The sequence below is a fragment of the Nomascus leucogenys genome, chromosome 1a (assembly GCF_006542625.1).
Source record: "Nomascus leucogenys isolate Asia chromosome 1a, Asia_NLE_v1, whole genome shotgun sequence".
Lineage (NCBI taxonomy): Eukaryota > Metazoa > Chordata > Mammalia > Primates > Hylobatidae > Nomascus > Nomascus leucogenys.
This window is the reverse complement of record NC_044381.1, coordinates 94,775,571-94,800,761: the sequence shown is the minus strand read 5'-3', so window position 1 is coordinate 94,800,761 and position 25,191 is coordinate 94,775,571. Positions and strand designations below refer to the sequence as shown.

The following is a 25,191-nucleotide window of genomic DNA, read 5'->3' as shown; positions in this document are numbered from 1 at the left end:
AACTCTTTGTAGTTGACACTCATTTTTTATCTGTAAACCTAAAACTGTTTTTGAAAAATGTATATTCTTTAAAAAGATGTATTTTTTGGAATAGAAAATAATTTGGACATTTGAAATAACCACAGATTTATCTGTAAAATTTTTAATTCATTTTTTAGTTTGTGTCATTTTCCATTTATTTACTTTTGACTTGCATTGGGAAAAACAAATTGTATTTCTGACATTGATTTACATTTCTCTTTTATGAAGTATTTCCTTTAATAACAAACCTGATTCCTCTCGTGTTAAAACTGTATTTTTTCCTATGACTTTGAAATACCTGATAGAGTGATAGAATATTTAACTTTTTCTGACTAACTTAAACAGCTTTCTTTATACTGGTGATCTAAACTGATGTAAGGACCTTATGTCCTTACAATTCATGAAGACACTAGTATAGTCTGTGTTGAAATTTGCAAAGTAACAGTTTTGTCACATAATGTTTCAAAGACTTATTTTACTGGTGGCTTTCTAGAATTTTCAGATAGAAATTGTAAGAGATTTTTTTGTTTTTTCTTTGAAAGTCTAGGAGAATTTATTCATTATTTTTCACTTAATAAACATAAAGGGAACTTACCTGCATTTAAAAGATATTAAGCATGATATAATCTTTTTATCTCAGAATACTCAAGATGGCTTTAAGATAAATTTTGTTATTAATAGTTAAGTTTAAAATATAAAAAATGTGGAGAGTGTGTCTGTGGTTTTGCTTATGCTAACAAATATTAAGAGAGATTGCAATGAATTTAAGAATTATTAAAAAATAAAAGTAAAAATAAAAAAAGAATTATTTTTGAACATACTCATAAGCAATGTAACTTGCTTGCATTTATGATTTAGGACCTGGTGTTCAACTTTTGGAGCATATATATCACTGTTTTGTTTTCAGATTTTGCTTTTCATTTATGTGTATTATGATAATAGGCCTACATTTAGGGACTGTAACAAGTATTTCTCCCAATGGATAGGAATGTATAAATAATGTGAATTTTAATAAATAAGGAGGAAAATGTATAATATTTTGGAAATGAGAAAATTCTGGAGTTGCCTTCCTCATATTTATTTTTTGTATTTGTATGCTGTTAAGGATCCATCACATTTGCGGTCCATGAATTTCTTATGCTATACGGAAACTCTACAGTGCAAGTTACAGTTTTTTTATATAGTCTGTATGGTCCAAGGTGAATTTATGGGAATGCATTTTTTTTTGAGAGGGGAAAAGATAGGAAGCCTTCAAAAATTGTCATGCTCATAATTTGAAAATCTGTTTTTACTTTTTGATGTTATATTTTTCATACTGCCCATTAAGCATATTATAGATTTATGATCACTGATGTATGGTCTTAGGAATGTATGTGCTAATAGAAATGTCAGTAACTAAGTGTTTAGGTTAGTAAATCCCAAAAGATCTCAATAGCTAATTCATTGTAAATAATTTTCTATAGTGAGGGTTACATAGCTGTGAAGCCCTTGACAGACTTCTAGGTATGCCTGAAGACTCAAGAGTTTTTAGTTAAAACAAAAACAACAACAAAAAATACATTTTTGCTCCATTTTTTAGGGTTTTTAAATTTGTTTTTGAGGCAGAGTCCTACTCTGTTGCCCAGGCTGGAGTACAGTGGCACAAACATGGCTCATTGTAGCCTTGACCTCCTGGGCTCAAGTGATCCTCTCACCTCAAGCCATCGGAGTAGCTGGGACCAGAGGGAGGCACCACCACACCCAGCTAATGTTTTAGTTTTAGTTTTTTGTAGAGATGGGGTCTCCCTCAGTTGCCCAGGCAGGTCTCGAACTCTTGGGCTCAAGCCATCCTCCTACCTTGGCCTCCCAAAGTGCTGGGATTACGGGTGTGAGCTACCACACCAGCCAAGGGGTACATTTTTAAAGAATTCATTCAGAATCACAACACAGATTTATTCCACTGCAAATATGGAAAAAGTTCCAAGGGAAATGCCCAAGCTCTTCCTTCAAGTTTGTGTTGGGAAAAAAAGAAAAAAAGGAGTTGTTATTTCCCAGAAATTATCCCCTAGGGGAAAAAAGAAAAACTTTAATTTATCTATAGAATCAAAAACTCAATTCAGGTTTTTAAAAAATATATTTGAAAATTCTGGCTAACACAGTGAAACCCTGTCTCTACTAAAAATACAAAAATTAGCCTGGCGTGGTGGCGGGTACCTGTAGTCCCAGCTACTCAGGAGGCTGAGGCAGGAGAATGGCATGAAACCGGGAGGCAGAGCTTGCAGTGAGTGGGGATTGCACCACTGCACTCCAGCCTGGGTGACACAGCAAGACTCCGTCTCAAAAAAAAAAAAAAAAAAAAAAAAAAAAATATATATATATATATATATATATATATATATGTATTTTTTTAAAATTAAAGGTGATTACAACTATAGATGATATTTCACCCTCTGTGTAACAACACTTTAAGATTTGCATATGTATTTGTGTCTTTGCTCTGACCAATTTTAATGAGTGATTGTGTTAGAGTCAACATAACTTTTGTTTCAAATTAGATTATAAAATTGTTGGTTACTTTCTCAAGAAGGGAAGAAGCTAGCAGGAAAACTGGAATAGGGTGAGATTCTGACATTTTGTATATGGGTTGTTTTTAAAATACACTTGATCTTTAATACACAGCATGGTAAGCCATACACTAAAGACAAATTGTTGCCATTATCTTAGCATATTCCACGCTTCTATATTTTTTACCTACAGATTGTTCTTAAAGAATCCTTAATTTTGCTGGCATTCATACATTTTTTAAATCTTTGATTATCTTTTTCCAGTTATAAACTATGAAATGCATTTAGTTTTTGGTTAATGTTTGTTTTTACTTTCTCCTCTGTATCTTCACAGCCTGAAATTGTTTTTCAAATGGTTAAGCTGGACTCCTGCTCCGATATAGATATTCAGTAAAAGTAAAAAATCATTGCACTTATACGTGGTAGGGAGTAGGGATTCAAAGAGCAGGGGATATGGTTCTTGCATTCGAAAAGTTGAGGAGGCTGACCTAAAAACATACAGTCCACTAAAAATAGATTGTAAGCTTTGCAAAAATGGGAATTCTTGTTTGTTTTTGTTTATTGCTGTGTTGCCAGTAAATCATTGTTTGGGAGAGTTAGAAAAACCTCTCAGGGACTGGCCATGGTGATTTATTCATGTAATCCCAGTACTTTGGGAGACCAATGTGAGAGGGTCGCTTGAGCACAGGAGTTCGACACCAGCCTGGATAACATAGCGAGACCTTGTTTCCACTAAAAATAGAGAAGAAAAAAATTAGCCAAGCATAGTGACACATGCCTGTGGTCCCAGCTACTCTGGAGGCTAAGGTGGGAGAATCGGCTTGAGCCCAGGAGTTCAGGGTTGCAGCAAGCTATGATCATACCACTGTACTCCCACCTGGACAACAGGGTAAGACTGTGTCTCAAAAAAAGAAAAAAAAAAGAAAAAGAAAAAAAAGCTTTTCAGATGAGATGATACTTCAAGTATGAAGGAGTATATCAGGAAGAAAAAGAGACCAAGGAAATTAGCAACATACAAAGTCGTGATGTGATGATGAAAGAGAATGAAAATTTTAAGGAACATTATAAAATTCTGAGTGGCGGCAGCATGGGAGGACACTAAAAGAAAAGTCTTACTGAGTGGTGGATTGTAGGCAAGTCGTAAAGGCCTTGTGTGAGTTGTGTGATAATCTAAGGAATTTAGACTTCAGGGAACCAAGTCTGTTCAGTAATCAGGGAAACTCAGCAATTTGAATTGATGTTAATATTCAAACTATTTATTTTGCCACCATTACTATTACACTGGATATTATGCAGTATTGTTTCTTTCAAGTCCTTGATTCGTGTGTAACAATACCTATAACTTAATCAAGAATCCTTGAAATAAATGCTTTTTTAAAAATCTCTGGGAAGTGTAAACTTGATTATTTATTTCTAAGTGAACTATAATTTATCTTTAATTTTTGTGAACTAGAGACTCTCCTAAGAAATTATCAAATGCAACTACAAATGCAATTTTTAAAAAGTAATCCAGTTTAAAGCTTTCTTTGAAAACACTTTTAAGTTTTTATGTTTATGATTTGAATTAGCACAAAATTATCTATTTTTATCAAGAACTCAATTTTTCATGCTCTGCAAATTCTGTTTTCTATAAATGTTTCTATGTAAAAATTTTAATTATACCCTTATACTTTATTATAAAAGATACTGATTTGATTAGCATTCTCTTACCAGAAACACATACTAGACATGAGATTAAATCCTTTTGACTATGAATTACCTAAAAATTTCTAAGACCTGTGAGTGATTTGGAAAACTTTATTTGGTAAAGAGTATGAAAGTAGGAATGATTTGTTCTTGTAATTCAGCCTCATTAAGAAGAATGGCTCAGGATTGCCTAGAGAAATGCCCAAATATTGTTCCAAAAGTTTCTTTGAACTATTAATATTGAGTTATTTTCAATGTTTCCATTCGGTTAATTTCTCAACCCTTGGTTTTGAGAACATAACGCTAATTAAAGTGTCTGCTGTTGTTTAATGCTATTCCATTGTAACTGCTAATAATAATAGCATTTTTCTGCTTTATATAAAAAATTATATTCAAAATGTTGTGTGTGTTCTCTGATTTCTTTTCTTACAGCTTGCCAGTATTTGCCGTGCTGAAATGTTTTAATTTATAGTTTCCTTCCTTTGTACCTTTTAGTTTTCTCTGTTGCTGCTTTTTCTGTGACACGAGCCTTTCATTATAGTCACTCTTCTTTTTTCCTTCCCCACTTCTTTCTTTTCCTTTTTTAAAGCCATGAGAAGCCGATCCATTGGTGAATGTGCTCTGCCATCGGCCTATATACGCAGCGCTAAAAGTGCTCCTGTTCTGATCCATACTTCCAAACCCTTCTTGCCTGATATTGTTCTCACTCCCCTTTCTGATGAGCTTTCAGGTAGTGCCACCTCTGCTAATTTCTGCACCACCTTTTTCACTTTTTAATCCTCTGCTTTCAAATTTTGCTTAATCAAATAAACTCTTTAAAGTTAATTTCTTTGGGGGAGGTGTGGGAAACTGGGAAAGTGATTGAGAAATCAACATTTTGAGTTATTTGAACTCTAATGCTGTCCTTGCAGTTCATTCTGGAAGTGCTAAGTTTAGTGCTGTGCCAATGTCCAGTATTTTTTGTTGTAAATGGCCAATTTTTTTTTTGCTCATGTTTGATTTTTTTCTTCCTCTCAGGTGGTTAAAAGAAGTAGTAGTATATATTTATATAATAGATGTCTTGTAAAAGATGACTTAGGAAGATAATCAGAGCATTGACTTTTAATTTCCTACTGTTTTGACTAACAATATCGTAAATCTTGAATAATTTATTCTGCATTATCTATAGTAATGGAACTAAGTAAGGACAATCAGTATTTGGGAAAAGTATATAATCTAAAAGTTGCCTTGAAATAAATCTTTGTATTTATATTACATGTAATCATATATAGAATTCTAAGGATTCACTCATTTTTAAAGCATTCTGTGAAGCCCTAACTTCCAAGGAGCTTCAAAACCTGCTTAGCTTTCCAGTTCTGCCTGAGGTCGTTGGTCCCCAGTACTGGGATGGTCTGCTCTTTTATTAAGCTTTAATTAACATGTAATAAAATGCATAGATCCATAGACTCAATTGAATGATTTTTGAAAATTGTACACACGCCTATAAACCATCACCACAAACAAATTATAGAATGCTTCCACTACCTCAAAAAGTTTCCCAGTGACCTTTTTGAGTCAATCACCACGCACTCCTCCCCTCCACACAAATACAACTTTTTGCTGTTCATCACTGTAGATCAGTTTTGTTTAAAAAAAATTTTTTTGGCATAAATAAAATGATACAATGTGCAAATTGTGCTAGCTCAAAGAAACCTACTTGTTTTGTTAACTTTGGAACCATAATATAATTAATTGGAAATGGTTTATAAGAAATTGGAGTTGATTTTTTAGTTTAATTGATGACAATAATAGAAAAATTGGCCTCAATCCAAACCTTAATATCCAGTAAGTATTGATGAATGAATGGATGTATTTTACACCAGTAAAATTAGGCAACCTGAATATTTTAAGCTATCAGTGCAGAACATTAGTAAGATTTAAAAATATGTAAATGTAATAATATAAATTTTAATAGATGGTAGAAAATGGCACACAATTTTGTTACATATGATGCTTAGCTACAAATAAAGAATTAGGATATTTTTGTCTCTTTAGTGCTCCATTTAAGCACTGTACCTCCTTATGTAAGTAGCACAGATTTTGGTTGCTTACATCAAATTATAATCTAGTTACTTAAGTTGGCAAACAATGTTTCTGTTCTTAAAACTGAATTAGATACAGCTAAAAGAAACTCTGAGTTTGTTGTAAACTTCTCTTGGATACATTTTTTGCTCCTAGCTTTTATAAAAGACACACTTAGAGCATTTAATGCAAACTATTCTTGACATGTTTAGAAAAATTAAAATGAGCTTTGAACACTTCCATTATTTTATTCTATTTATTTATTTATTTATTTATTTATTTATTTATTTATATTAAGTACAGAATTTGAATTCTCTTGGCCACTAATTCTTAAAAGTTTGATTGGATTAGACATTCCGCTACTGTCTTAAAATAACTGTCAGAAAGATTTATTTTTTTCTCCACATCTTAAGGTATTTACAGAATTTCTCATCTGCAACTTAATATATTGGCAAATATTCATGTTAAGTGCTAAAACATTTTTGAATAGCTAAAACATTTTTGAATAGCTAAAACAAAGATAAGGTTGTTCCTTTCGAAATATTTTAGAGTGGTGCCATACCCAGGATGAGAAGTTCCTATTTCAGAATTCTTGCTTTGCTGTAAATACATAATTCAGAAAGTTTACCTTTTTAATGATTTTATGATTTAAACATTTATGAACACTGTCGGAAAGGAATTATCTAAATGGCAATTTTATTTGTTGTATTCCTTTTCCCTGTCTGGGGTAATATGCCTTCTATGATAAATTTAAAGATTTAGATGGTGTTGAGACATCAGTCGCTGAAACAAAACAAACTTTATATCCAATTATCAAAATAATGTTCATTTTAGAAAACATGGATTATATGGAAAAGCATATGCAAAAATACACATAATCCTCCAAAACCAGTGATAATTTATTGACAGCTTCAGATGCTTTTGCTGCCAGTTTTTTATGCTTGTGTACCTTTAAAATATAAAAGCATAATTACAGTTATTTTGAATTAAAAATCTTTTTTTCTCTTAGAATTTGAAAGAGGCAAGGAACCTGTCACTTTAAAATAGCAGCAAAATCCCTCCTTTCCTGATTGTGAATGAAGTCAGGATTTTTCAAGCTGATACGTAAATTTAGAATACTTTCCAGGAGATGCAAATAGGTGTGTAGAGGAAAAGATTAAAGATTCATAGTGCAAATCTACATACTAAAGGCCCTTAAAAAACCTGTTAAAAAAACAAAACTGTTGGCCAGGTGCAGTGGCTCACACCTGTACTCCCAGCACTTTGGGAGGCCGAGGCAGGCGGATCACAAGGTCAGGAGATCGAGACCATCCTGGCTAACGCGGTGAAACCCCATCTCTACTAAAAATACAAAAAAATTAGCCAGGCTTGGGGGTGGGCGCCTGTAGTCCCAGCTACTCAGTAGGCTGAGGTAGGAGAATGGCATGAACCCAGGAGGTGGAGCTTGCAGTGAGCTGAGATCGCCCACTGCACTCCAGCCTGGGCGACAGAGTAAGACTGTCTCAAAAAAAAAAAAAAAAAAACAGTTTATAATTGAATATGTCTCAGTCTTATTTAAGCACAGAACACCTTTCCAAGTACACATATTGATATCCTGTGCCATTAAGGTTCCAGAGAGAACCAATGTGAAAATTAAACAGGATTAATCTTCTACCAGTTTACATTGTAGAAATCTAAATTATTGGATTGGTCTTTGCCTCTGCGATTCTTGGAGGCAAATTAAAGGCTTGGAGTTTGCTTCTTCAGGTGTTAGGTGTAGAGCGAAGGAGAGAGGAAGAGATAAGAGAAAATGTAGGAGTTATAAGAATAGAGATTTGTAAAAATAGTGCTAAATTAAAAAACAAAAATCACCAAAATCTTAGATCATCGACCAATCATACTTTTTAATTGCTGATGTTTCTTCCAAGGTTTGAGTAAATTTTACTTTAGAATAGTTTAATGTACAGAGAATTAATAAGAAAGTGAACTGTATGAAGGGGAAAAAGTAAATGGTTTTTCATGCTTTTATAGCTCTCCCTCATGTGAATTAGCTTAAACGAACTCGTAAAATATTTCCTGAGTGTATCTCTGAAATCAGGAATTGAGGTTTCTTCAACTACTTCACCAAAAAAAAACTTCAATGAAACGACTCATAGACAATCTACCTCTAGCTTATGGTTAGAAGTAGAATTTGTTAGAAAAATATTTATCTGATACTTTTGGATAATTGGGGAGGTAAAGGAAAGTCCTTTTAAATCCTTTTTTTTTTTTAACATACCAAAATCTATGAGAAAGGACCATCAATTTTCTAAGTACCCTATTTGTTCCCAGCCCTTTTTTCCTCCTCCAGTGTTCTTGTTCTAACTGTCCATACTACCTGCATTGTTGTAAGTATGATGCTATATGGTAGAGCTTTATATACAGCTATAGACTAACCTAGTTGAATAGTTGAGTATTCTTGAAGAGTTAAATTTTTTTTTTTTTTTTAATTTGCTCTGTTGCCTAGGTTGGAGTGCAGTGGTGCAAACATGACTCACTGCAGCCTTGACTTCCCTGCCTCAGCCTCCCATATAGCTGGGATCATAGGCATGTGCCACCACATCCGGCTAATTTTTTGATTTTTTTGTAGAGACAGAGTTGTTGCCCAGGGAAATTCTGAACATAAAGTTGCCCAGGCTGGTCTCAAACTCCTGGGCTCAAGTGATCCTCTCCACCTTGGCCTCCCAAAATGTTGGGATTACAGGCTTAAGCCACAACACCCAGCCCTTAAAGAGTTTTTCTTAAGCTCTGGGGACCAGTTTCAGGGCATTAGCACTATATCAATGCACTGTTTCTTAACATCAGACTCATCTATAACAGTTTGAAAAATATGTATCAAATTTGATACAATATGTTGGCTTGCACAAACATCTAATATAATTTATTCTGGTGTCTGGGCAAGTACACTCCTTGGCTTCTCTGTCATTGGCCTTTGATAATTACTTATTTGATAATTACTGCACTAGATTGTACACATTTACACATTTGGTAACCCAGGCTGACAGTCATTATTTTCCTGACAAATTGATAAAAGAGAAGCCAGAAATCTGAATCATCGTTCATAAGCAAATTACTTTTACTGCCAAAAGTAACACTTCAGTGAAAAAAGGAATATAAAAGTATATAAACATGGTAGGCAGCTTTGTGTATACTTCCACAGATGTTTCTTATTTATTATTTTCTACTCAAATACTATGAGTTTCTCATCCTGAAATTAAGCTTACAGACCCAGTTTCTTTCAACCAGTTCCCAAAACTGATTTGTCATTTTTGTTGCTATTGGACTCTGGTCTATCTAGGCTATAGTATGTAGACTGCTAATGTTGGGGACTGATCTCTTTTTATTAACAATACGTTATTATTTGAATTGAGCTCTTTATACTTCTGTTTTGTGACTGTCAACGAAAAATAAAATAGTATGTCTCACAGGCCTATCCTTTTCCTAAATTCTGCCTAATAAGAATTTTTCATCTCATCAAAGAAGTAGGCACTTTTTATACAATCAAGAATTTTTTCCTGTCATCAATGTACAATAGGATATTAATATTTTACATATTTTCCACTTGTAATCTGCTGATTGTAGCATAATTCCAATTAGATTTTTTTTTAAGAGAGGGGTTCTCACTGTGTTGCCTAGGCTTGATTGCTGTGGTGCCATCTTAGCTTACTGCAGCCTGGAACTCCTGGGCTCCAGCATTCCTCCCACCTCACCCTCCTGGCAAATTAAATTTTTTTTCCTGGAATAATTTACGTTAATTTTTTTGAGGCAGAGTCTTGCTGTGTCGCCCAGGCTAGAATGCAGCGGTGCAATCTTGGCTCACTGCAACCTCCACTTCCTGGGTTCAAGCAATTCTTGTGCCTCAGCCTCCCGAGTAGCTGGGACTACAGAAGCCCGCCACCATGCCCAGCTAATTTTTTTTTAATTTTTGGTAGAGATGGGGTTTCACCATGTTGGCCAGGCTGATCTCGAACTCCTGACCTCAGGTGGTCCACCCACCTCGGCCTCCCAAAGTGCTGGAATTACAAGTGTGAGCCACTGTGCCTGGCCTGCATTAATTTTTTAAAAAGAACATCTCAAGAAAAATGTGAAGCTAACTTAAACATGGCATTATATAGCATACTCATAAGCAAAACACTATAATTTTCTTAACATAAAAAATGTATTGGTAGTTTATGTTCAAAATTTTAAAATCAGGAAAACAATATTAGAATAAAAGAGAAGATAGTCGACTGGGCTAAATTTTGGTGGTTTAAATGAAAACTATTGAGCTTGATTTGTTGCTTTTAAGTCTTTTCATATGATTACAATAATGTAAAAACTGCTTTGAATTACCTGCAAATTGAACATCTAATCTTAAAAAGATAGAATTTTAATAGCCTCTGTTAATAATATTTGAAACATAGATGCTCTAGAGTTTTTACTTACCTTGAAGTACATTGCTGTTGTTGCCCAAATAGACAAAAACTTAGGTAATGGGCAGAAAAAAACTGAGTTTCAAAATGGCATCAATTTCTATGTAAGCTAGTTTAAATGATATTACGAATTTAGGAACCATAAAAATATTACTGATAGCTAACATTCATTCTTGACCAGTAAAATAATTTAACTTTAGTAAAGGGGATTTTGGCACTTGATTCTATGAATCATTTCAGAAATTATTAAAATTTCTAGTGATATGTTAGTATTTTAACTGAAGGGATTTTTTTGTGAGTAACTAACTTGCTTTTTACCAATAAGCAGCTGCTTTTTTTTTTTTTTAAGGTGAGCTTTTCTTCTACCAGTATTTATTAAGCCCATACTTATGTGACAGGTCCTCTTTCAAGCAATAGAGATATTGCAACGAACAAAACAAAAATCCTCAAGAGACTTAAATCTAGTGGAAAGGAGTACTTTTTTCTTAACATTTTATAAGCTGACAGTATACTTTAATGTACAGCTTTCCTTTCAAACTAACAAAGGAAACTTTTTGAACAAAATATTTCTCAGAAAAAAACGGTTTTTTAATCTAGAAATAATTGACCCATTTTAATGCTAAACAGTATTAAGGAAATCCAGAGATAAAACTTGACATTTCTGTAACTTTATAGAATAGTTTTTAAACTGTAAATTTAAATTTATTTTACCAAAGCATTTTCTCAATGTTTAAAACCAGTTTTTGTAAATCTCTTGAAAACGTTTTTATTGTTTCACTCATTAAGTGGTTTCTAATGCTTTAGATTAACATTTAATTGAAAAGACTATACTTTCAAGCATAATTTCTAAGGTGTGTTACTAGAGGAGTTTCTCTGAACATGTGAGCACTGGAATACGGGAAGAGAAAGTGCAGTGTTCTCTCCTTAGTGTGAAATGGACCTTTGGTGTTGCTTTGCTGCACCTGCCATTTGCCTTGGGTGATCGTTCTCTTCCTCCAGGAGAGTAAGAGGACACAGTTGGTTTCCCTTAAGAAAAAGAAAAGAAAGAGAAAAATATATAAAATTTTATTTAAAAGCTTTCATTTTTTAAGTTAACATATAAGCAGCATAATTAAATTGTTTTGAGGGCATTTTTATTTAAACCTGATGCCACCATTATTTTTCGCAATTCAATACAAAGTTTTTTTTATTGGTTCCTTCTGTATAATTTACTAACATTTGTTTTAGATTTTTATTTCTAACATTCTTATCTTTATAGAGATAAATCACTATGCTGCTCTGTGGTTTTTTTTTAAATTCTTTTTTGTTTATATTGAGATATAACTAAAGCCTGGCTTTATGGTTTCTTAATAATACAATTAATTTTTACCAAGTTTTATTTAAAAATTAATAAATTATTTCATGAGTACAAAATATATATGATGTATTATTCAAGAGATTAAGAGCAAAGATTAATTTCTGCCTTACTTTACACCACAACTCCTCACTTTGTAGCTGTGTAATTTTGGGTAAGTCACTTAAACAGTTTCTTCATTTATAAAATAGGCATAGCACCTGCTTCATGGGGTTGTTGTGAGGATTAAATGAATGATATGTCAGATGCTTACAACAATACCTGGCATGTGGAAAATACTGTATATAGTTTAGTTTTATTATTTAGTCTTTTTCTGAGTAAAGTTCAGCTGTATATATTTGCTCAACTAATCTAAGGCTTGTTAGAGTCAATTATGCTGAATTCAAGTGCCATTTGTATTGACATAATTCAACCCTCTTGATCTGAATTTAGCATAAAGTTGGTTTCCTATCAGTGTTATTTTCTTCTTTGATTTTATGTAATTAGTATTGTTATGTGCCATGAAAGAACTATATTTAAATCATAAGAATTTTTTAAAACATTGTTTAAATTTAAATTCTCCAGTACTACAATATTGGTAGAAAAAAATCAGTTACATTTTTTTTTAAAGCTCTTTCCCTCTTAAGCTTGCACAGAAGTTTTAGATAGTCACATATGGTAACAAAGTTTTAGGAAAAAAAAAACATAGGCTGAAATAATGGTTAAGTTTTCTAATATACAAGGTGTGAGGGCTGAGTTTGGGAAGGAATTCCTAAACATAGAACATCATAATAATCTTTCCTGGCTTCTTTAGAATGGAAAAATTGTGAAATATTGATAAAAGAAATTAAAAATTAAAACTAATATTTTTTCTGACATTTGTACATTTGCTAGTGTAATAATGTTTTTATGATTTTAATATTTTGAAATCCTGATTTTGACCTTTGGTAAAATAAATTCCAAGCTATAAAATTCGTAAGAATTCTTATAGAACAGTTATACAGTCTTCATCTTTTGCTGAGTTCTTTAGAATATTGTGTAGAAAGAAATTTAGAGTACATGCTGAATATAATCTCTGTCATTGAGGCAGAAGTTCTTATGATCTCTTATGGCAGATGTAAAAAACCGAAATATTTATGTTTGTCAAGATGCACAGATATGAGTTAGTTATCTGCTGTATTAACAAACACTTAATGAGTATAAGTGCATCAAAGTGAAGTTTGTAAGGAAATGTTTCGCTTTTCATTTAGAAAAATTTCTAAGTGGAGTGCATGAGGAAGAAAAACAATGTCATTTTTTAAAGTTGCACATTTCCCTCAGTTTAAGGACAAAAAGTTAATTGTTTCAGCTTCAGGAGATACTATATATTTAACCTATGTTGAGAGCCTCCTAGTATATCACTAGGAATATACTAGAATCTTGGCATAATGCAAACCTATGTTGATCTCAATTTAATATAAAGTAGGTCCGTTTGGACCTCATACAAATAGGATGATATTAATGAAACTGCAGAAGGACTAGCCTTTTTTCAGCCATAGTAGCATGGATCCCAAAAATACTTTGAATGACTGTCTCCATTTTATAAATGAGGAAACTAGTCTCAAAGTCTAGAGTAAGAATCAACAAATTACTTTGTAATCTTGGACAAGTCACTGCTTTGCTTCTGGATCTAAATTTTCTCATTTTGATTGTTCAGTTATAGTTCTGTTGCATTTAACTTTCGTACAAGAAGCCTAATAGTAGCAACAGCTGACTTTTTGACTCTGTCCTTTCTTCATTATATTTTGCTGACTTCTGAAAACAATTTTTTTTTGTTATTTCTAGGTAACTTGCAGACCATGATGGATTCATAGACATTGTGTTTTGCTTCCACAATTCCTGTTGAGAATTTGTATATATCTGAACAGTTAAATGGTTATTTCATCCTGACACTGAAGGCAGTGAAAATAATGCAGTGATATGTAACACTAAGCCTGTTTCTCAAACTTTTTTATTGTAAATTTGATAAAGTAACTTAACCTCTCTGGGCTTCAATTTTCTCATCTGTGAGATAGTTAAATTAGATAATCTCTGAATGTCCATCTGCAATTATTATTATTATTATTATTATTATTATTATTATTATTTGAGACGGAGTTTTGCTCTTGTTGCCCAGGCTGGATGGAGTGCAGTGGCGTTATTTCGGCTCACCGCAACCTCTGCCTCATGGGTTCAAGCAGTTCTGCCTCAGCCTCCCAAGTAGCTGGAATTACAGGCATGCACCACCACCACGCCCGGCTAGTTTTGTATTTTTAGTAGAGACGGGGTTTCTCCATGTTGGTCAGGCTGGTCTTGAACTCCCGACCTCAGGTGATCTGCCCACCTCAGCCTCCCAAAGTGCTAGGATTATAGGTGTGAGCCACCGCGCCCAGCCTATAATTCTTAAAAAGAGATGTAAGAAGCCAGAAATACAGTTTTTAGAGCTTGATGGCTGTTTAATGGAAAGGGCCAATAACAGGCAGGTAAAGTTTCTTCCTAGCAGGTTTAAGTGGTGTTTTTGCCAAAAACAAAAGAATACAATTGATTTTTTAAAAAATATATTGACTTTATTTGATGTCAGTGAATAAGATTTTAATACTATAATGAAGTAAAACACCTTGGGAGAACAGTTTCCTGACAAAGAGAACTTTAGGAAGAGGGTAGAGAGTTTCATTTCTAATATGTAATCAAACAGAGAAGCAAAATTTGAAGAAAAGATGCCTCTTGCCTTTTTGGGAAGGAAGGTGGAGAATTTATGAGACCCTATAAGAGTCTACAGTGGGATACTTGGATCGGCTTTCTGTGTTAAGGTGTATTTTTTCTGCTTGGAACTTAAATAAGTAGGAAAAATTTAATAGCATTTGAGTTGCTTGATTTATTGGCACAGCTCTATCTTTATCTGCACTTCCAAATGTTTCATCACCTCACTGTTTCTATGCATGTTAACATTTTAAAATGCGTTTTGGTAGTTTTCTAATTCATTGACACTACATGCTATATTGGCTTGTGCCCATCATTTTTTTAAAAAAACAGATTTGTATTTTGATTTTTTTTTCATTGAGCTTACAAAAACTCTGATTTTTTTTTAAAGCATATGCTTTAGGGCATTATTGAAATTAATAATTATTTTTTATATTCATGTAGTTCTTCTCTACATAATTTTTTTTCTTTTACAGATATTGATGATGCTCAAATACTTCCCCGCTCAACTAGAGTCAGACATTTTTCACAAAGTGAAGAAACTGGAAATGAAGTTTTTGGTGCTTTGAATGAGGAGCAGCCATTGCCTCGAAGTAGCAGCACTTCTGACATCTTGGAACCATTCACTGTTGAACGAGCCAAAGGTGCAGTTCCTGTCATTGACAGTTCATCCCGTCATGCACCAAGCTTGCAGAGTTCCACAGAGGCTTCTTCAATAACTAGATCCACTGAAAGCCACATCACTGATACTCATAGTAGAGAGTCTTCTCTGGAAGTTGGTGATAGCATATATGACCATCTTTGTCATTTAATAGGTCCAGTAGATCTTGCAGATTCAGCTTTTGAACAAATCCAGTACATTGACCTTGAAGGAGATGATGATCTTCTTTCCACCCTGAAAGAATATTTTAAGGAAAACCAGGAAAATCATAGTAAAAATGAGATAGGGAAAGACCCAGCTTCTCAGGAAGTGACTATTGCAGTAAATAGGGGTGAAAGGTTATCTAAGTTATCCTTAGATAAATTAGAATGCACAGATCAGGAAACTGAATCAGAAAATATCACCTCTTTTGTTGGGACTCCTGAAAACCTACAGTTTCAGAAAGAACCAAACTCAGCTGTCTTCATGAGTAATATCGCACCTAACCAGTCAGACAGTTTTATTAGAACACAAACTTCTGAAAAATCTAAGCAACTAAACAGTGATAAACAGCCATCAGAGCCTAGTTCAGATAGCCCTTGTGATAAAGAAAAAAGGAAACATCTGTACAGACAAGCAGCCACAGAATTAGATCCTTGTGTTGATGTAACACTAGTTGAAAAGCTTAAGAGTGTGCAAATTAATGAAAAAATCACTGTCCCACATGTTATGCGTGCCAAAAAAGCAACACTAAAAGCACCTGTTAACCGCAGAATGCCTCATGTTACAAGTACTAGCAAACTTTCTCCAACTAAAAGGAGCCTGTCTGAAACAGTAACTCATAGAGCCAAAATCATGAAAATTGCTACTAAAAAACGAAATAGCGTTCATGTTACTTTTAGGCCATCCACTGAGTCCATTCAGTTTTATAATCCTCTGGAAAACAAAGAGGCTCCATGGAAGATGAGACTGCGGAAGCTCGGTGGCTTTAGTAGTGGTAGCAGCAATAGCAGCACCAGCAACACCCATACCAGCTCAAATAGTGCTACGGAGCTAGTAAAACCTGGTGTGTACAGACCTCTAGATACACTTGGTACTGCATCAGTAAGCAGTAAAACAGTGAAGGAATCCACAGAGATTCCCACCACTATATTACAAAAAGAAGGAATTGCAAGTAGTCAGTTAGGTAGTCGTAGTACTCTTAGGTCATCAAGTCATGAGGCAGGACTACAGCAGGGCTCCCTGGGTGGCGTTTATAAAACTGTTGTACATGCTCTTTCGAAGCCGAAGGCAAATGTTTCCCCACAGAGGCAGAACAGAATGCCACCAGAGGCTCCACTGAGGGATCTGTACAGTCATGTAATGGGCTATTTTGGAAGGAAAGCTGCAGGTGAGCACTAACAGTGTGCAGAGCGCAAAAGGAGAAAGACAGCACCAGTTTGGCTTAATGCAACTGAAGCAAGCTATAAGCAATCAAAAAGCTTTGGGATGGTCACTGCTTTCTCTCTGTTTGGTTATGCATGCGCCTTTTCCCAGCTGTATTTTTCCCAGCATAGAATGTTTATTTAAATTACTAATTTCCCTTATAAGGCATTTAGTTAAACCTCTTTGCTGCTGAACAACAACATAGGAAAGTGGATATATAGGAAAATTTCAATGACCTATCAAAGACTACCTAAATCAAGTATTTTTCCGAGTGTATACCACAAGTGTGGAAATTAAGTTTACCAAGGAGTTGTTATGCTTTCTTCCCCACCCCACTATAGTTTAAAAGGGCACCAGATATATCTAATTGAATTCATTTATTTTTACTGCTGATCTATTTGGTTTTGTATTTTTTCTTGATAGAAATTATTTTGACAACTAACATAATAGAAATCAAGGTCCTACAGCCAGCACCAACATTATAGTTAACTATCAGTGATGAGGAAATCATTTCTTAAATCTCAAAGTGAATTTAATCACTTTTCATTTAAGCCATTTCCAAACATGCTGTAGGCTTTTAGTTTTGCATTCATTTATATAGAATGCAAGTTATGTCCTTGAAACACTTTAATTACTTTCTTTTTTTCTGAGACTTTAAATGTGCATAAAGGTTTCACAGTAGCCAATCATGATTTAAATATGGAACCTCTATGGACAGATAACAGAAAGCAAGATTATGGTAACTGTTTTCCCTATCTTGAGTCAAAGTTAAAATAACTTTACGTATATAGACTATTAACTTTCAGCAGTAAGGTTGGTTTTGATTTTATTTGTTTTAACATGGTTTTGTTAGCATGATTAACAACGCTGTATAATGCATCTTGCATTGAGCCATTAATGCCACCTGAGGGCAGTATTTGACAGCTTAGCAAAGCCTGGCCAGTAATATAAAGATAATGGTATTTCACAGTGAGCGTCTGACCAGTGTATTTTCTTAATCTGAAATACTTTGTAGTTTATTAGGAATATAAACAGTGCTCATTTTCCTTTCATTGCAGAGAAATCAACTTTTCAATAGCATAGTAGTGACATAGATACCATATTATTTTCTATAAGTTAGTTTCCCAAGTCTAAAACTTTCTCGTTAATGTAAATGGTAAAAATAATAATAATGTAGTGATAAAAAAATCAAAATAACTATTTTGGATTTTTTTGTAAGAAAAACATTTGTGAAAGTCAACTTTTTATTCTTAAAGCATTAAAATTAGATTTTATAGTGGATAGAAACAGCAGTATATCAAAACCATAGGATTTGTATTTATAAATACTCAAATGCATTTGTATCCTACTGAGTTTTGCATAGATTCAAAGGATGTATTCCCTGAAAACATTCTTTGGGGAAAATACGGAATTATAAATTGTTAAGGCTCTAAAAAGAAACATTGAGTCAGGAAAAAAGATAAATATACCAGTTTCTTTATAGGCAATATTAACCTAACTTCAGCTAGTGCTTATCTATAAGCTTTCTTGCTGTTTAAAGTTATACTGAAGATTGACTAACATCTGCTTAGTTAAATAAAGTAAATATCAATTTACTAATTCTTAAAATTAAATCTAAAAGAAGGGAAATTATTCATAAATGCATGTTTGGCAAATAATTGGCAAAGGTACTTTGTTTTGGGTTGTTGTTTGTTTCAAAGTTAGAAAATGCAGTGAAGTTTTTCCTCACTATATATAGTTATTTATTTATTTTTAGTCAATAAAGAGGACATGAACCAAAAACTGCCTCCTGTTAATAGTGATATTGGCAGCAGCAGTGCTAATGTTCCTGATCTGATGGATGAGTTTATAGCAGAACGACTTCGAAGTGGTAATGCCTCGGTAAGTTTTATTTTATAGATTTGCTTTTATAGAGGAGGGTATAAAAACTAACAGATATATACCTATGTACATATATGTCAATTTATATATGGGAATTTTTATTCAAAATAACCTTTCCTCAAAATATAACCCTTTTTATGAAGATTTTTGAATTACATTTTTATAATATTTTTTATCTAAAGACATAAACAGCCTCATAATTTTTACCAGGGTGAAAGATCAGACAGGTACCTGTGCACAAATACACAGGTATAAGCAACTACCTTCCTAGTCTCCCCTTTTTCCGTCTTTGCTCATAGGTTACCCTGGTGCCAGCTGCCAGCCCTGGGAAAGATAGCAATGGAGGTCTTCTGCCCCAGCTGCCAGCCCTGGTGCCAGCTGCCAGCCCTGGGAAAGATAGCAATGGAGGTCTTCTGCCCCAGCTCCCATAGTTATATAAATAAATATAATTTAATATGTAATTTAAAAATACATATATAATTTTTATTTTTGTCTCAAGATCTGTTTGTGAACCAGCTCCCATAGTTTTGCTAGCACAGATACTGCTTAACCATTTTAGATAACTTTGAAAGAGACTTACAGGTTATCTTTATCTTGAATGTTAGGGTTATGGCAACATGAAAACAGAAGCTCTTTTATCCCTAATAATCCTAATAATGCTTAATTGTTAGGGAAGGATAAATATATATGGAACAGGTTTCTTTTGAGACGGAGTCTCGCTTTGTCGCCCAGGGTGGAGTGCAGTGCTCACTGCAGCCTCCGTCTCCCGGGTTTCAGCAATCCTCCTGCCTCAGCCCCCCGAGTAGCTAGGATTACAGGAGCACACCACCATGCCTGGATAATTTTTCTATTTTTAGTAGAGACAGAGTTTCACCATGTTGGCCAGATTGGTCTCGAACTTCTGACCTCAGGTGATCTGCCCACCTCAGCCTCCCAAAGTGCTGGGATTACCAGAGTGAGCTACTGCGCCTGACCTGGAATTGCTTTTTTTAAATTATCATATTTCATTTGGGTTTGACTTCTCTATAACTCCATTATATACCCCGCCCCCCTTTTTTTTTAGGCTTACTTTTTTCCCTTGAGTGGATAAAAATCATTGAATGACATCTTTGCTGTCATTCTTTCCATTCTCCCACTGTCTTTTTTATTTGCTGCTTTTTTTCCACTTAAATACTCTTTCTGCTGTTTTAATTTATATTCACTGCATGGATCCTACAGAGGCTTAAGAGTCACAGGCCCAGCATCATGTGATATTTGGGTCTTTAGGCAGACCAACAATAGGTCAGGCTGTAGCTCCATTCAGTTACACAGATTGTTTGGTGAGTGTGTTCTCCACTCCTACTTCAGCCTCTAAATCTCAGCATTTATTGTGATGGTTTGGAAATTAAAGGTTTCAGATGGTTAAAGAGAATAAAAACTTTTTTTTAATGGTAAAATATTTCTTGAACGTTTAGACTATGACAAGAAGAGGGAGTAGTCCAGGCAGCCTGGAAATTCCCAAAGACCTCCCTGATATTCTAAACAAGCAGAACCAGATGCGCCCTATTGATGACCCAGGTGTGCCCTCAGAATGGACTTCTCCTGCCAGTGCAGGGAGCAGTGATCTTATCAGCTCAGATAGTCATTCGGATTCTTTCAGCGCTTTCCAATATGATGGCCGAAAATTTGACAGCAAGTATCTTTTCTATTTGAATACTATGTTTTATGTTGATTTTCTTCTGTTCAAGACTGACTTACGGATTATGTAGCCATCACCTTCCTCTCCAGTGTTACTTAGGCAGTGGCTCCCACGTTAGAAAAAAAAACAAAAATTAGAGATTTGGTCTTGCTATGTTGTCCGGGCTAGTCTTGAACTCCTGACCTGAAGCAGTCCTCCTGCCTCAGCCTTCCGAGTAGCTGGGATTACAGGTGCAAGGCGTCATTCTTGGCCCCACTTATTTTTATTTCAATTTTCAGTGAAATTTCAAAGGAAGTTTTAGGGAATCACCTTAAATTGAAGCTACTTTATTTTGCTAAATTAACATTTAAATTAACACCTTAAGTTGAGGCTACTTTATTTTGCTAAAATCACATTTAAAAAACAAAAAATGTGATCCCTTCTTAAAAGAAATGACATTTTTAAGACCAAAACTGTAGAAAGGAAAATAATTTAGGATAGACCTGTTACTAAAAAGACAGTCATGATTATGAGTTGCCACTGTTTCACACACTCATATTTGAGAACCAAATATTTGGATTATGTTCAATGCTACAGTACCGAGAACTTCCTTTGAATAATTGCTCCTTGTTACAATAATATCAGTAATATTATTTGGTGCTGTATTGTTAACACTTAGTTATTCAGCTATAATTCTATATTGAACTTGGCAGTCAGTAAAGGGCACCACATTTTTAAAAAAGAAGTCAAAACCTTGGGAACTAAGTTTGTGAAGAGCTGAGATGTGCATTGGAGAATTACGTATTTCCTCCCTTCATGGCTTGTACACTATCCCAATCTACTTACGATCTTCAGAGTATTAAGATTATTTACACTCGTCTGAGTGATACGTAAACAGAATAGATGTACAGGGAATGTTTCTGTTTGATCATTTTGCTGATTTAGCTCTCGTAAATATTTTTACTTTGTAATTGGACTCATATAATAACATTTCTTCTTCCTATAGACTTTGGCTTTGGAGCTGACACTGGGGTTACATCCTCTGCTGATGTGGATTCAGGTTCTGGCCATCATCAGAGTGCTGAAGAGCAGGAAGTGGCTAGTCTAACAACTCTTCATATAGATTCTGAAACAAGCAGTCTTAATCAGCAAGCTTTCTCTGCTGAAGTTGCAACTATTACTGGTAAAGTTATTCATGGGAATGTGTTTCTTAAATGTATTTTTTAAACCTCCAAAGAATTTGATTAAAATTTTGAGAGATTTTAAGTGTTACTTATTACTATTTAAGTATTACTTTTTTCATTCGTCTTTATGTAACAATGAAGGGGAGAAAAGACATTAGTTTCTTGACTTGAGGTCCACTGGGTTAAGCTTCAGAGGACTCTGTGAACTTGTAGTATTTTATGCAATATTTTGTGTATATATATGCACTAGAACATTTTCTGCATGATTAAAAAAAATTTTAATGGGAACTTAATAGATGTATATGTATATAGAGAACATGAGATAGTTGGAGTGATTTTTAAAATAAATAGAAAAGTTAAAAGTAGTGGACTCTTTGTCATTCAGTTAGCCCAGATTTTTATGATTTCTTTAGCAAAGTATTTGTTATAGAAAATATAAAGCACACTGCTTAATAGAAGGCCTGTTTGTCAATATACTAATATTCTGTGTTTAGATAGTAGTTTGTGCTTTTTGGAAACTTTTTACATGTAGTCAAACCCAACCATAATGTGATAAGTGGGGTCTTCAATCATGTTAAATGCAGAGTCACATTACTGCAATATTAGTGAAGTGATTAGAATGAGCCTGAGCAGCTAGTAGCCCATAGTTCTTGGGGATTCCACTCTATAATCCACCCTCACTGTGGTTCCGGCTACAGTTTGCCCCTTGATGAGTGGTTATCCACTCCAGCTTAATTATCCATGGGGTGATTTTGCATCTTGTGGTTGGCTGGAACTTGGAAGACTGGTGCAGTGATTTCTGCATCTCTAAACTAGTCAAGCATATTTCCTCAGCCAACCCAGACAGAGGAAATTTGAGCCAGGGGAATTCTAAAAGTTAGAAATCCATTCTCTGTTTTCATATCCTGCCTCCTTTTTTCCCAGATGGCAAGAACTTTAGCAGACCCATTGCAGAATGTGGCCCTAGTGGAGAATGGGAACCAATTGGGTTAGAGCTACAGTTCCATCATTATAGGATTTAAATTACTCAAAATGGAATACTAGAGAAAATTCTTATTTTATAATGAATACCTCTTACTTTAGTTGTTCTTAGATGTAAATGAAAAGATACTTAACATTGATAGTAACCAGGAAATGCAAATAAAAACCACAGTGAGATCCTACTACACATACTGAAATTGTTCAAGTTAAAAACACTGACGGCCGGGCGTGGTGGCTCACGCCTGTAATCCCAGCACTTTGGGAAGCCGAGGCGGGCGGATCACAAGGTCAGGAGATCGAGACCATCCTGGCTAACAGGGTGAAACCCCATCTCTACTAAAAATACAAAAAACAAAAATTAGCCAGGCATGGTGGTTGGCGCCTATAGTCCCAAGCTACTCGGGAGGCTGAGGCAGGAGAATGGCATGAACCCGGGAGGCAGAGCTTGCAGTGAGCCAAGATCATGCCACTGCACTCCAGCCTGGGGGACAGAGTGAGACTCCGTCTCAAAAAAAAAAAAAAAAACCACACACTGACAATCCAAAGTGTTGAAATGAGTGTGGAGCAACTAGAATCGCATACATTGCTAGTGAGAATGTAAAATGATCAAGTCACTCTGGGAAAATATGGCAGTAACTTTTAAAGTTAAACATACATTTATTATGTCACCATTTTTAGGTATGTATTTTCCTTGGACAGTTGTATGCAAAAGATCATGGCAGCTTTATTCACAGTAGTTAAAAATTGAAAACAAACCAAATGTCCATCAATTGGTGAGTGGATAAATAAATTGTAGTATATTCATTCATTGAATATTCACTGAAATAATACTCAGTAATAAAAAAAGAATTAAATATTAATATATGCAAAAACATAAGTGAATCTTGAAAATGTGCTAAATGAAGGAAGTCAAATACAAAAGACTCCATAATTATACTTTATTATTCTATGTGTATAACGTTCTAAAAAAGAAAAAACTAGTGACAAAGTAAATCACCACTTACTTGGGAAGGATAGGTGTCAGTTGAGGGGATCGGCTACAGATGGGCATAAGAAAATTTTTTATAGTGATGGAATTGTTTTATATTTTGATTGTGATCTTGGTTACAAGACCATGTACAGTTGCCATTTTTCAAATAACTGTATACTTAAAGGTGGGTGTGTTTTAAAAAAAATATAGGCTTTATGTTCTATAAAACAAATTTTAATGCTATCAAAACTTTATTAATCAGACTGTTGTGTTTCCAAAAGATTTCCATATATAAAAGAAAAAGACATTTTTTATTTCTTAATTCTCTGTAGTTATCAAAAATAAAGTTCCAAACAAAAGTTCTAAAAATAAAATGATATATATGGAGAACCTGTTTTAGGTCTTTTGCCTTTATGTTTTTTGGATAATTTAACTTCTAAGAATTTTTAATATTTATGTAACCTATATTTACTCTATGTAGTGACTATTTTTAGGTCTCTCCTGGGAAGTTTTATTAGGCATTCTAATCTTAATCAGTACCATTAGTAATAGCACAGAGGTGTTTAAGAAACTAAAGCAGTTGTATTTGTTTCTGTTTAAAAGACACAAAATTCAACAAAGATAAAACTCCATATACACAATATATAAATGATTCAGTACAGTATTTTCCAAGAGTGAAGTTTGCATACATTATCATACTACTAATGCAGTAGTACTTTATGAAAGGGATGTTAGTAGTCCTGAAATCATCTATTTTCCTGTAACATAAAAGTTTTCAGAAACTGCGAAAGAAATCTGGTATAGGAAACAAGAATGAAAATTAGATAACCTCTTTTTAGGTCATGAATATCATTACAGGAATAGTTTTATTGCTTTAAAAAAAACCGTTTAAGAGGAAAAAGCCTCTTAAGTGAGCCATTATAGATTTTTAAAAATAAAATAGGCTGGGCGTGGTGGCTCACGCCTGTAATCCCAGCACTTTGGAAGGCCGAGTCGAGCGGATCACAAGGTCAGGAGCTCAAGACCATCCTGGCTAACACAGTGAAACCCCGTCTCTACTAAAAATACAAAAAATTAGCCAGGCGTGGTGGTGGGTACCTGTAGTCCCAGCTACTCGGGAGGCTGAGGCAGGAGAATGGTGTGAACCTGGGAGGCGGAGCTTGCAGTGAGCGGAGATTGCACCACTGCACTCCAGCCTGGGGGACAAAGCAAGACTCTGTCTCAAACAAAACAAAAAAGCAAAAAATAAACAAATGAATAAAATTAAAGGCAGTAGTGATTCTCTGGTGATTTTGTGATAGCTAATATAAAAGTATTTAAAATCTTAGTTCTTGGCCTGGTGTGGTGGCTCATGCCTGTAATCCCAGTACTTTGGGAGGCCAAGGCAGTTGAATCACCTGAGGTCAGGAGTTCGAGACCAGCCTGGCCAACACAGTGAAACCTCCCTCTCTACTAAAATACAAAAAATTAGCCGGGCATGTTGGTGTACACCTGTAATCCGAGCTACTAGGGAGGCCGAGGCAGGAGAATTGCTTGAACCCAGGAGGCGGAGGTTGCAGTGAGCCAAGATCATGCCACTGCATTCCACCCTGGGCAACAGAGTGAGACTCCATCTCAGAAAAAATAATAATAATAAAATAAAATAAAGTCTAGTTCTTAAA

At 34.5% G+C, this 25,191-nt stretch overlaps 1 protein-coding gene and 1 pseudogene across 18 annotated transcripts in view; both read left to right on the top strand.

Annotated features, from left to right (window-relative positions):
* RALGAPA1 (Ral GTPase activating protein catalytic alpha subunit 1) overlaps positions 1-25,191 on the top strand; it is a 219,588-nt gene that overhangs the window by 58,098 nt on the left and 136,299 nt on the right. For 8 of the 18 annotated variants that reach the window (XM_030813552.1, XM_030813506.1, XM_030813498.1 and 5 more), the window contains 5 exons: positions 4,840-4,980; positions 15,269-16,822; positions 18,614-18,738; positions 20,193-20,409; positions 21,402-21,578. In XM_030813552.1, coding sequence (XP_030669412.1) covers positions 4,840-4,980; positions 15,269-16,822; positions 18,614-18,738; positions 20,193-20,409; positions 21,402-21,578 — 2,214 coding nt within the window. The remainder of the gene's footprint in view (positions 1-4,839; positions 4,981-15,268; positions 16,823-18,613; positions 18,739-20,192; positions 20,410-21,401; positions 21,579-25,191) is intronic. The other 10 variants (XM_030813587.1, XM_030813603.1, XM_030813569.1 and 7 more) reach the window with 3 other exon arrangements.
* On the top strand, positions 11,563-11,763 carry LOC115836158 (annotated as a pseudogene).